This window comes from Pavona decussata, unplaced genomic scaffold (genome assembly GCF_977016875.1).
Source record: "Pavona decussata unplaced genomic scaffold, jaPavDecu1.1 SCAFFOLD_223, whole genome shotgun sequence".
NCBI lineage: Eukaryota > Metazoa > Cnidaria > Anthozoa > Scleractinia > Agariciidae > Pavona > Pavona decussata.
This window is the reverse complement of record NW_028145628.1, coordinates 537052-550710: the sequence shown is the minus strand read 5'-3', so window position 1 is coordinate 550710 and position 13659 is coordinate 537052. Positions and strand designations below refer to the sequence as shown.

At 38.5% G+C, this 13659-nt stretch overlaps 1 protein-coding gene across 1 annotated transcript; it reads right to left on the bottom strand.

The window, feature by feature from the left end:
* Positions 1 to 1765: 1765 nt before the first annotated feature.
* LOC146459009 (uncharacterized) lies at positions 1766 to 3682 on the bottom strand. The gene is made up of 2 exons (XM_085089793.1): positions 3392 to 3682; positions 1766 to 3173 (listed from the first exon to the last, which is right to left on the bottom strand). Exons 1-2 carry the CDS (start codon positions 3453 to 3455, stop codon positions 2185 to 2187), a joined length of 1053 nt encoding a protein of 350 aa, XP_084945919.1. The 5' UTR covers positions 3456 to 3682; the 3' UTR covers positions 1766 to 2184.
* Between the last annotated feature and the right edge of the window lie 9977 nt (positions 3683 to 13659).

The following is a 13659-nucleotide window of genomic DNA, read 5'->3' as shown; positions in this document are numbered from 1 at the left end:
TGGTTTAGTCGTAATGGCACATGAGCCATTATAACACGCCCCACAAAAATGGTAAGAGGTATACGTCAGGGGAAAAGAAAATATCACTAAACCAGTAAAATTTAGTGATTTATCGATTTGATTTGATTTATTTATTTATTTATTTATTTTTAATAAAACAATTATTCCACTCGCGGTCGTTTGATACAACATGATTATAGCCAACTCGACGCTGCGCGCCTTGTTGGCTATGCTAGAAGTGGATAAGAATTCTTATCCACTTTTGACGAAGATACCAAGATAAATGAAGATATGGAGTCGAGTTAAATGACTTAAATCGCTTAATATCAACTGACCATGAGGGGCACCAAACACGGATTGGTCCCAGATCGTTCTATGCCCTATTAAAGACATATTTTGGTAAGCTAATACAGAATGATCTGTTGGGACGCTTAATCTGAAATTTAAGTTGAAGAACGGTTTAAGGAAACGAAATTTTATTCGCCAAATATACCAGTTGTTGTTGGTTTTAAGAAAATGCCAGCTGGCCTAGGCTTTTTTTTTTTTTCGTATTTTTCACATGATCATAAAAATCAGGTTTACCGGCTCTGAAAACAGAAGGGATTACTTTCCAGCGCGTGTTACGATATTTTGCTCAAGGAAACTACAGATTTTCTTCACTACTAACTCCGAATTTCTGAGGGGATTAAGATACGAACAGATATCCACCGAAATAAATCATCATAGACCCTGATTGATTTGGCGTCCCTAACTAATACAAAAGAGGAGAAAATTTCCAAATTTCAATCATCAACCAGTAAGCGTTCGATTGCTGACGTTTTAACCATCATGACGCTTGCACTTAAGACCACACGCGAATGTGAACAAATTAATTACTGGTCCAAAGGATATTTTTGTAGCGTCCTTAGCCAATTGAAAACGGAGAAATTTAAAAACATTAATTTAAACAAGTTCTAAATTTCGTCTCGTCCTTAATTAAAAGCGCAAGATTTGGCAGATGGCTAACTTACGGCAGAAAGAACAAAAACAGTTCTATTTACAAGTAACACAAGTATACAAGAAAACTTCTCGTTTCATCCACCGGCAGGAAAATGATGACTTCCTTTTGATCATTTCCTATTAAAACTCTCCAATTTGTGCAAAAACTAAGGACTCGAAAACCGAACATGCTAATTAGCTGTTTGCAGCAAGTACACGTATGTTGCACTACTTTGAAAAGAAAAATCTCAACAAGAAAGGAAACTTAATGTTTGGAGGTTGGACTTGGAACTAAACTCTTTTCAACGTAGATTTGCCACGTGAAAGGAACGCAATTCAAAAGACTGTCCGCGCGCAATCTTAATTCAGTGTATGGGTCACGGACGAGCGGGAATTCATAAAACCGTGACGAGCGACTCGATACACAAGGACAAAGTACAGTACGGTACACACTAAATACAATCAGCCGCTCTCAATCGAGAGAAAAATAAATCGCTCACACACTTAACAGAAACGAACTGGAGCGAAAAACAACTTTGCTAAATATTTACTGAAAGATCAGCTACACAAGGACCGACGCGCCGCATTTCCTTAAATATGCATTTACCAAATTATATCAATCAGAAAATTAAACTTGTCGCATTGATTTTTCTTTCAATTAAACTTTGTATCAAGCTGCGGAGTGCGCGCTTTTAAATATTCACCCAAACAAACATTTTAAAAAAGGTAAATTTCCTGCATAAATGATGACCGCGTTTTACACGAGACCTCTAGACTTGAATCCAAATAACATGATCTAATAAAACATTTTATTTTGTTAAGCGGTTGAATCTTCCTCCCTGAATATTTACATATAATAGTAATAAAATTGTTGTATTTTTCCAAAGGGGGAACTGTACTATAAACTATAAACTGATATTTATATATTCACAACTTGTCACAGGCTATTGTTCTATAATGTACACATTACAACTTGTTCTTTACAACTGTCTTTGTTTCCCCACGTGTCAGTTTATCCGTTATACCTAATATACTTTGCATTGACATAATCTTAAACTGTCTCGATAATATACTTTCTTTATAATTTCTAGAACGATTCTTTTACAGTAAACTTGGCTTTGCAAGTCTGTACATGAGTTACAGGACTGATAAAGTACTTTCGCTGTCTTTTTTTTCTTGAGTTATTGCAAAACCGCGAAGCGTGCTTCATTGTTCAATTCTGTCACGTTGTTCTTTGTTTTCGTGTAATTTGCGGATATGCTTTTTGAGGTCGAAATTCCGGCAGAATCCTTTTCCACATTCTTTGCATGTAAATGGCTTCTTGTCATTGTGCGTGTGCATGTGAAATGTCAGATTGTACACTTGATGGAAAGCTTTGCCGCAGATGTGGCACTTGAAGGGTTTCTCGCCTGTGTGTGTCAGCCGGTGATTTTTGTAGTTTCCTTTTTGGTGAAATCCTTTGCCGCAAATATCGCATACAAATGGCTTGTAACCAGCGTGGATGCGAATGTGAGTGTTCAGCGTGGAAGATCTGTTGAAAGCTTTTCCGCAAATGTTACATTTGTGAGGTTTTTCTTTAGTATGGATGATTTTGTGCCTGCAGAGGGTGCTTGCTTGACGGAATCCCTTCCCGCATATCTTACACTTGAACGGGCGCGCGCCAGTATGCACTGGCATGTGACGCGTAAGGTTGTAATGCGCGTTGAAAACTTTGCCGCAGACTTCGCATGTGAAGGTCTTCGGGGCGCCGTTACGTCTTTTGCGGCCAACAGAACCAGCTCCGGAGCTTGGCACCGGCAGTGAAGAGGGTTTTGTGTTTTCCAGCCCAAGGAATCCACTTCCGGGGATGTAAATACCCGCGCTAGGGTAGCCGTCATCGCTGCTAGTCGGCGAAGGCACAAGGGCACCATCCAAACCAACAGGACTGTGATTTCTGGAGTCGTAACTACACGGCACTTCCTTGAACACCGGCTTCCCTACACCAATATCGCGGTGGTCAGAATTTAACTGGAGAGAATTAAACGTAAATGGGCTGAAAAAGCGTGCCTTGGGTCTCAGCTGTCCTTTTCCAGTTAAAATCTCAGGGTCGAGAGTAGCCAGATCTAGCTTGATGGGCTGGAATATCTGCGCCGGTTCGATCTCAACTCTGATAGGCTCCCAAACGTTTGGCGGTGCGGCTGGCACGTCAGAGCCTGCTACAGAAATAAGAGGGAAAGAGCAGTGTTAGATTTTGCTGTCTCTATTTGCGCACTAATGAATATTTAATGAGGTGTGGCAGTTTTGAATCTGAAAAACTTCAGCGTTTCAAGATTGGGCTTTTCCAGCGAAAATTTTTTGGCAGTTTATGAAAAATCAATATTTCAGACCAGGTAAATCCACCCTTACAATCACTCTTGCAGAAAATGAAACTTACCTTCATCCCAGAAGATTGGAGATGGACTACTCTTTTTCAGCTTAACAAGAAATGATCGAGGCATGTCCCTATGACCTTCAAGACAGTTATATTGGGCTCTGTTAATCTCGCTGTCAGAACTGTAGACGCTCTTAAACGGACTTTAACCAAAATGTTTTCCCAAAATTCACGATCAAACGTTCGATAGCAAGGTTTCGAAGAGTTTGTGTACAAATCGCACGCGAATCTTTAGCTGGCACGAGGCTGGCAAGCGTGTCACTGTATCAACTGGCTAATTTGCCGGCGCGTGCCGCATTTAAAGCGTTCGTGTGCTCTTTTTACCTTTGTGCGCATTATGTCAGCTGAAAAGAGGGCAATACAAACAAAAACACAAGGCAAGCTGTCCAACCGCGAACATGCAGAACTGCTGTCATTGGATGGACAAGAGTTGTTCTCTCGAGGGAGGTCGCGGATTGACCAATCACCGTGCAAGTTGAGGGCACCCTTAATAACAAGACTGAACAATTGAAGCAAACTAGGCCCGCCCCACCGGCTCATTATCACCTAATTGCTAACTCTAATTTTCACGTTCTCCAGTTGTACTTTATAAAGTGTGGAATTGCTCCGCTTCTAAAACACTACGTTGCTTCATTTCAGCTTATCAGTCGATCAGAACTTCCGGTGAATCTACAGCGTTGGTAGTTTTTATCTTACTTCCCTGCGTCGAGTATTGTTTTGCAAATAAACTCGCAAAAAAAACCTTCTGCCTCGGGGGATTTCAGCAAAGCATGAAAACCTCTCTTGACAAACAGCTGCATGAATATTTTATCAAGTTTTTCAGAAAGAATGTTTAATCTTCCTTAATGGCAAAACACCTTTTTTGGCAGCATATTCTTATGAAGATTTATGTTTACGATGAAACATTTTCTTTGCTTCGATTGTTTTAGAACACTTTTGCCCTTGGCAAGCTGGCAATAGATTACCAAAGAAAACCAATATGCAAGCAATGTGCTGAAAGGAGACAAGGCGAATCAAAACGGTTTATTTGAGAGAACGAAATCAAGAAACTTGTTCCCTTCTTGCTGAAACAGATGTTTGTTTTGGCGAGAAAAAAAACCCACATTAACATGCCGACAGAAGATAGTTTGTACAAGATCGCTAGGCAACAAGGCGGGGAAAAAGAGATACAGAGATTGTAAACCCTAAGCATCTGTACCGTATATCTAACAAAAAATCTAAGCAGATTAAACTACACAGTTTGCCGTCCGAAGCTGAAGCAAATGGAAAAGGCCGCTCTACCCAATCGGCAGCGATGTTTTCAAGTCGCCGACAAGTCTTGAAATATTTTTATAATTACGATATCGAGCACAGTCGGACATAAATATTTTATCGTTGCTTGAAAGGCCGAAAAATAAAATACTAATTGAGCATTATTTATCTCACAACAGCAAAAGAAATTTATGTCGCGTTCCTATTGGAAAGAAATAATAATTAGTTACTCGATAATACAGTATTGTGATCTGCAGTGGTTCAATTGCTTTCTCTCTCTACAGCCAGGTGGTGTATAGTTCTCGATCTTGAACAAGTTTTGCAGATTCATGATATTATCGATGCGCAAATCTTTGAAGTTTATGAAGTGGTCGGGTATTTTACAGCGCGCCAATGGCGACTTCTTCAACACAGGAAAACTATCGAATGCTGCTAATACAATGTAAAACCATTTTTCGAAGTTTTAATTGCATTAACTATAGTTGATCTGGAAATTATTTTTTTGTTCTATTTGTACGTTCAAACTCTTATAAAGTTGTTGAAGTAAATAAGTTATCTCTCTCTCATTATATAACTGACAACTTGTCCGCGTGCATGAGTTACAAAAGCGTGGCCGCGTGTGTTGGGATTTTTTCGCTTTGTTATTCAAATGAAATTGTCAGAAAAACAAAGACTTGATAGGACATACCACGCGTACTCCGAGATTTCAATAGTGCTCCAACTTATATCAAATACAGTAGTGAAATAAGAGGCCTTATTTTACGGACCTTTTCACGGACAACAGTTTTAATTTGTGACACAAAGGCATGAAATGAAATTCTCGTTAAAATCTATTTAAAATTTCCTCGCCCCGGGCGTTAAGCTCAGTTTTGGGGCCTCTTTATAAATATAAACAAGCTGCCAATTCTACTACGGTTAGTCGGTCAACCACCGGCCGCGCCTAATAGAAAATGTGCACGCGTTTAAGTTGAATACGCTTATAGTTTTGTATCAAACAATTTCGCCGTGGCCTAGTATCACGTTCGTGGGCTTTTGAATGTGTCTTTTATCTCGATACGGTAGGGGTTTCAACGCTGAAAAGGCGCTTTACATCACAATTTATCCGGAATCACTTTACGACAACTAAACAATGTTGTCACACGTTTCGGGCCGGGATCTTTGGATCCTGGTTTTCATGGCACGATTTCCACACTGTTGCAAAGCCTTTGTCTAATTTCGATTGCATTCAAACAAATCGCCAAAAGACAAAGGCAGGAGTTTAGGGAAGAATTGTAGCATTGTTGGAATTTTTTGTGTCTGCTCAACACCCTTGGCCACGTGGAAGAAGAGAAGGGGAAGGCGACGAAGATAAAATGAAAAAGAAAACCTAAAAGAAAAACGTTTTAATTTTAAAACAAAGAATCACCACTGAAAAACAAGAAAGAAAAACATAAACCACTGTTAATTGTTCCAATTTTAGAGGAGTGAATTGAGTGAATTTGGTTAATTGAACAAGAGCTAAGCCCGTCTTTAGCAAGAATTTTAATCAAACGCCGCGGCTCTCTAGAAGATGTCGCCTTTCAAATGAAAATCGAATCTGGCACACGGCGACTTCATTTCATCCAATTAAAATCTGTTATGAATGTACGTATTTGAAAAAAACAAGTTTAGTACAATCATTAAGTACAGCGAGCCACCTGGCGGGGTTAAGAGGTCGCTTGATGGAGTGAATACGGCGCGTGTCCAGTCGCGTGGCTTGCGAGGCGAACAAAATCTTGATTGGCAGGTGAATGTTGGTAACCCTATTGAATGCCCAATAGCTAATTAAACATTTCAGGCGGGCGAACAAAGCTGCCTTTTACCTTGGTCGCGTGTCGGGCTCATTTTGGGTTGATACTTTATCAAAGTAGACAGAATAAGATATTTTCTTAATTGCAGGTAGCCATGCAGTTTTAATGGGGCACGGGTGGGCGCGAGAGTGCAAATACGTTTGTTATTGACTGCGAAGTTTGACATCCATTTCAGAGTTTTCGAGAATTTTAGACGTAGAAGAAGTAAAAACCAGAAGCCTTGATAAAATCGTTGTGGTTTCGTTAAATTTTTTTCGAGGTTTGAGCTGTAATATTTCCAGTTAGTAAAAGCAAACAAAAGCGTTTTAAAAGCAGCTGATGAGTGTTTGTTATAACAAGCAAAATTAATCTCATTATGTGCGATTATTTACGGCAAATCACCACGAAGTACGTCTAAATTAAGAGATAACATTCAAATCAAAATATCGCGCCTTATTTTCATATTTCGTAACGAGGTACGAAATTCTTTGCTCTAAAGCCAAAGGTGTAAAACCAAGCCGGGCCCTTTTTTTGCGTTCAAACAATGTGTGCGCAACTAACACCTTTGAAGTATAAAGAGAGGATCGAGTGAATTGTTTTTTCGTCGGCCCAGATACATGTTTTCAATGACGCAACAGAATAAGAACACTTTTGAGGGTAAATATTTACATAGATTAATTTCTGAACGTGGAGACTAATAGACCGATTATATTGCATTTGACAATGGTGCATGTAAACACTTCACAGAACTAAAAATAAAACCGACCACGCTGTATTTCTTTAAATTTATTTTTCATTTTATTTTTTCTGGCAAAGGTAGTGAATCAAACTTGTACATCTCCGCCGGTACATTCACCTTCCTATGTAAACTTTATGCTTGGTTGAGCCAACATCACTTGACCAATTAAATCAATTTTTCTTTCCTGGAAGCCCACGGGCCAAGATTGATACCAGGGTTTTAAAATTTAATTTTCACAGCAGTAGCTCGCAACCCCGAGGACCTAATTAGCTTATCTTGTCAGAGCCGCTTAATTGCTCGTGCTAGAGCGAACCGCGTGTGCACGCTTTGTTTTGTGGCACGTGCTAGTTCAAAGCAGATGAAGGGAATTTTGGACATTTTGAATCACCTCAAGAGTAGCCATTCATCACAGTATAGTGTACTTAATTTCAAATTTGGAAATTAATTTATCGATGTTAATTAACATGATTAGTTGGATGTATAGAAAATGTGTCAGAGAGAGAGAGAGAGAGAGAGAGAGAGAGAGAGAGAGACAGAGAAAGGTTGGGGTGGGTGGGGGGGGGGGGGAGAGAAGGAGAAGGAACAGAGATTTGCTTTGCTTCTTAAAATTTACTAAATGGGGTTAGCTTTGTTCTGATTTTTATCCCTGACATTCTTAACAACACGACCTCAAAGGAATTGCCTTTTTTGTCATTTGCAGATTGGAACGAGTCGCACAATTTAAAGAACTTGTTCCTTTATTTCCTTTTCTTAGCTTCTTACCAAACCAGCCCTATCAGAAACAGTTTCTGAACAATCATTCTGTCAGTCTATGATTTACATTTTTCTTGTTCTGTACACTTGTATAAACTTAAGGCAAATTCCCTGTACTTGTGCTTTACTCAATTAATACATCCGTTACCTAAAATAGAGCAGATTCGATCTCAGCACGAGACTTTAAAAACTTTCGTTGTCACTGGCAAAGTGACCTATCTTTGTATCTACCAATAAGATTGCTGTTCATACAGTGGGTTCGATTACCTTTGCCTCCTTGTATTAAAGTGAACAGTTTAGCTCCGTAAGTAAGATACTTTATATTTACCCAAATCTGATATTCTCTCAGCAACCTGCATAGTAATTGTCGGTAAATCTTTGTAGCCCAGATACCATGAAACAAAAATGCAACACTCCGCATCAAATTTCGGATGCTATGTTTCTGGGGTCGGTTGAGAATGTCTTATCGATAACATTGTCCCGAAAACGAGGACACTGTACTGCGAAAAATACAAACTGGTTTAAAGCAAACGTCTCTGAGGAACTCAAGTGTTTTACCGAGGATTAGCAAGACTTAAGATCCTGTTTGTTTTTATGAATTATTTGTAACAGTTTCACCCGGAAGGAGCCGCACGTATTGTGGATGGCGTGTTCTCCAGCGTCTTCAAAAAAAATCTTTTCTCTGTTTCGGTTTTGATTTTATCTCTAAAAAGCGACGGTGGTTAATCTTAAAAGGACTCGTGAAGTATCACTTAATATTATATCAGCACATGGGCAGGCTGTCCTATTATGATGTGGGTAGCCACATTTGACGTCATGGGCAAGTTTGCTACACTCCTTCTTGTCTTTCTACTTTAATTTCATTTCTCACGCTAACAAGTTTGAAAAATGAGTCGGTGACTTGTCAGTAACGTCACCTCCAAGACGAACCACGATAATAACGAACAACTTTTGATTTCTTTTGTGAAGGGAGTAGGAAATTTAAAACTATCACGACCGCCAACTTTGCAATTAACAGACAACATGGATAAGGCTTCAGATATCCCATGAAAGGAAACTCTTCAAAATCAAGTTAGCTCTGTCAGTTTTATACCAACTTACAAGTTTTGAGCTGTAGATTAGGATAAGCATTTTTCTAGCATAAAAAAGTTTTAAAGGAGCTGAACTCGAGGACGTCATCTTTTATTTAGAACACGCATTTTCTAAACAGAAAGGATTAATTTTCGTGAAGAGCAGCAGTTGAAATGCTCTTACATACTCGCGTGGAAATTGATAAAGAACAAAAACAGCTCCAAGTGAGATTATTCAAAACATAATATGTACAATTTCTTTTTTTTCTTAGAAAATAAGTTCTGCGGTTAGCGAAGGAAAAATGGATTTTAATGATTCGTATTATTTATTTATTCAATTTGTTCTGAGGCGCGTGCAAGTATTGAGATGAGTCAATATTCTGAATTTATCGATTATGGCGAGATCTAGCTAGGAAAAAAGTAAAAGGGAAAAAAGATTTTTTGAAAGATATTAATATACTTTTAACATTAAGCAATGAGTATTTTTGCTTTCAATTCATTGGCAAAAGTAAAGCACACTGAAAAATAAAGAATATTTTGCCTTAATTTTAAGTGATCATTAATTATGAATCTCTATAACCACAGAAAAATTAGCGAACACTTTGATCTACGTGTAGAAATTTCTGGAATTAAAGATGAAATAATTAAATATGATGAGTTTGTACATTTAGAAGTGCTTTAATGGCCAAATAGCTTTGAAACCAAATCATCTTTGTTACTTCTCTGTGCGGTTTCACTGAATATACTAATAAAAGTAATTCCATTTTGCATTTTTCTCAAGATTCCTTTTGCTTAATTTCAATTTCTTCCTTGATTTTCACTCTCATCTCAAGGCAGGCACAAATGTATTTGGGTGTCTTTTCCTTTCCTTGTCCACAGAATTTTCTTGAACTTTTTCTGACTGCTAGCATAGATTTCTTTTCATTGCATTTTTGTAAAACGAAGGTGTGAAAATAAAACATAAGAGTCTTTGTTTCCTTTGACAAAGGGTAATGAGGGATTGTGTTCCCGTTAAAACTGGGGAAATTACATTTTCTAAAACGAGACACGAGCCCAAAACCACTATTCGTTGAATATTGAAAAGCAGAGATATCATAAAACTTCAGTTTTTAAAGTTTTGAGAGAGGAAATCGTCTGCGAATTGAGCAGTAAACGAACATTTACCGAAACACTGAAAGTGGTTTGACAAAGTGGATGAGAGACGTAAAGTGCCATTAAATGATGTTTAGAACTCATTGATTTGTTACTTAATAACTTGCTTAAGGAACAGAAAGGGTTCTTTTTCAAAACCAGAATTGAAAAGGAGGTTCTCTGAAGGAGTTGACGCGGAAATCACTGATAACTCGACAGGCATTCAAGAATTAACTGAAAATCCTTAATGTTTGTGAAATTACTCACTCGCCAAAGAAGGCAGCCAAACTTTTTAGAATCGATTCAGTTGAACTAAATTACGAAACGAAACTGTTTGAAATGCAATATTTAGTAGGGAGGACGCTTTGTATGTTTTCCAGATGTGAGAGGCTCTTGTATGCGTCTTTACTTGGCAAGATTTACTGGGTTCTGAAATGTAGAATGAATAACGAGAGCGAATTCAATTAACTTGTAAGGTGCGCTTTCGAGGTCACCGAAATTATTCTTCGTTCTGGGCAAGGGAGTGAAACATTTTTTGGAAAAAAATTGAGGTGGGAAAAAATTAGCGTGCATTTCACCTTGGCGAATTCCACTAGAGGAAAATATTCACACGTAAGACAGAAGAAAAATAATTGAAAATAAACCATACTCAAATAATTATCGAGAGTTTGTGAATCCATTCATCACACGCGCCACATGTAAGAAAGAATGGAAGGCGTCGAAGCCTCGTGCAATAAAGAAATGCCATTGTCTTCGTAACTCACAAATAAAGACGACGAGTACAACAAACCCAAATTCGTGCTAAATTTAGAAGTGTGTTTTCTTTTCATTAAATCCCTCCAAAGACTGATGTGGTTTGCCAAAGTGTTTCATTTCGAGCGCGTATGTAAGAGTATGTCGATCGATCCGATTTCGTTGAATTTAGAACCGTTTTTAACCGAGGTAAAGAATTCTTTTAGCCGAATGAAGACAGACCTTTTGCCTTGATTGTTTTCCTTAAACAAGGGATTTTCTTTTAATTCCCTCTTTTGTGTTTTCAGAGAGACCCTTCACACGGTTTTAAAAGGTCTTTTAAACCACAGAACAACATGAAAAACGCGGGTTGTTCGCGCGAGATACATAGACTAATAGAAGCCCTTTCAGCATAAACACACTTGACATGTTTTTGGCAAGGTTACAAGCATGTTTTGTTGTTAGTAATAATGGAAATAGTATAGTTCAATCAAGCGCAATCCGCTATTCATCAACGGAATTCTATTTGCACTCAATCTGTTGTTTTGCCACTTGCCAAAGCAGTTGTGTTTTTTATTTCTTTTAGCCTGGCGTAACATGTTTTTTTACTACCTGTATACTTGTACATACGTCCCGTGGTTTTGCTTAGTTAAAATACGTCGTGAAACGTGTTCGGCCATTGTAAATGTTGTTTATTAAAAATCTATTTTTCTTCAGAATCTTGCTTAGTGTCAGAGGCAATTTATTTCAAAACTCTCAGCGATTCTCCGAGGTGTAGATATAATCGCTTTTTCAGTTCGTACAAAACAACTAACTTCACTTGCACCTTGTCCGACGACTGCCCAACTAACTCGACCTCGGAATATCAGCACTAAATCCTTGCTTTAGAAATTTTCACCTCTGGTCCGTACAGTTTGTCCGCTTTTATGAATTTCCGACCAGCTTTAGGCGTAGATCAAAAATAATGGATTTTAACTTTATTTAGCCTCCACGAGACGGAACATCTGTTGTTGAAAAAACCTGATGTTCTAAAATTATATACAAACGGGTTCGCAGATTCATAAGCATTGTTACCTGAACATACGTGTTTAGCGAGACCTGCTGAAGTAACAAGTTTTCAAGGGTTTGATCCTTAATCTCTACTTAAGACGAGGTTGGAAAAGAAAGTCCCATACTTAAACGCGCGCCATGTACGAGTGCCGTTTGTTTTACTTAAAAGGTGGAACAATTTTAAGGCTCAATTGAGTGCAAAATTATGACAAATTTGACACATTTCCGTATAGTATGAATCGATCACTAGGCACCGAGAAAAACTAGAAACACTGGCCCCTAGAATTAAGCAGCGTTCAGCAGCCCTTTAGGGTTTCATCCGCAGACTTTAAAAAGTAGAACTCGGCTGCCTTGTATAGCATGTAATAAACAGCACCACAGGAACGTACTGCTCAGTAGGTTACATTTGAGTGGTCACACTTCAGAACCGTGCGCGGGTTTCACCAGCTGACGCAAAGTTAGAACCACCTTGTATAGAATAATAACAGTATCACGAGAAAGCGCTGTTTAATAGCTTTCTTTTTGTTAATCACACACTTTTGCGTCGGCTTTTCCACTGATTCAAAGTTGGGACCACCTTGAACAGTGCAAGTGAATAAAAAAAGGATTACAGAAAAGTACCGTGTCTTTCATTTCACCTGCAAAGGTCGCGCTTCATCTTCTGTAAGAAGATATTGTTTACTGACTTTGAAATTACAAACACCGTGGCTGAATTTGACGAGGAAGAATGAAGCTAAGACAGCAGTTCAGTATCTGGGTTGATTTATGACTGGTCAAGAAAATCAGCTGTATTTCGCAATATTAGTTTCTTTCTTTCTTTTTTTAATTTTTCTGACGGTTCGTAGGTGGGTTTGTCATATTGATAGAGGTTTTTTTTTTCAGACAGTAACACAAGCATACTCAGAAAAACAAAAATCATTACATCACATTTCTTTCAAGACTGTTGAGTAAAAATATATAGGTTCGTAACTGATATTTTTGTTCAATTCAGTCCCTCGCGCAACTAAAAATTCCTTTCGATTCTATACTGCTTATACTCGACCAAGTGCAAGGAGATTTTAGAGGCGTTCGTTTTTCTAAAACTTTTGTTTTGCGGCATTTATCACTTCTTGCTATCACGGCGCCATAAAAAATGGTTCACCTGCAAAATTCGCACCTCTCATTCATGGCTTAGTGGAATGTTGTTTACGACCCCAGTTCATTCAATAAAGACTTTCAAAGAGTGAAAAGTGCATTTCCGCGAGAATCATCGACCAATATCAAAATATTTTTAGCAAATGCTGTTCTGAGATCGAGCAAGTGTTAGCTGAGGCACAGCTGAAATGCTTAAATGTGGACTGTATTTTAACTCGTAACTCGGCCACTCAGAAACCTCTCCGGCCCCCAGTAAGGTGTGCCAGCTTTGAAAAACACTAAAAAAGATCACAAAACGGAAGACCTGAGATGACAAATTTTTTCAGATTAGGGATCCCGAGTAGCAAATCTTAAAGTGAATCGAAACTGACAGACGCGCCAGCCGAAGTCTTTTTCCCTTTAGTGATCCGGTACCAACAGTCACATTGCGCGGAGATCATGATTCGAAAAGGCGATTCTCTTATAAATCCTTAATTTATCAAGGTGGAATTAGTTTTTATGGACGAAGTCCTAAAGTGTAACATAACGTGACCATCCAAATCTAAGCTATGGAGGAATACTTTTCTGTACCGCGTTGCTGTTCATTATGCCGTACGAGCTTAG

Excerpts from the sequence above, each read along its gene's own strand:
- LOC146459009 (XM_085089793.1), bottom strand. The coding sequence starts at position 3,455 with ATGCCTCGATCATTTCTTGTTAAGCTGAAAAAGAGTAGTCCATCTCCA. Across the intron at positions 3,174-3,391 it reads TCCAATCTTCTGGGATGAAG|CAGGCTCTGACGTGCCAGCC; the intron begins GTAAGTTTCATT and ends TTATTTCTGTAG.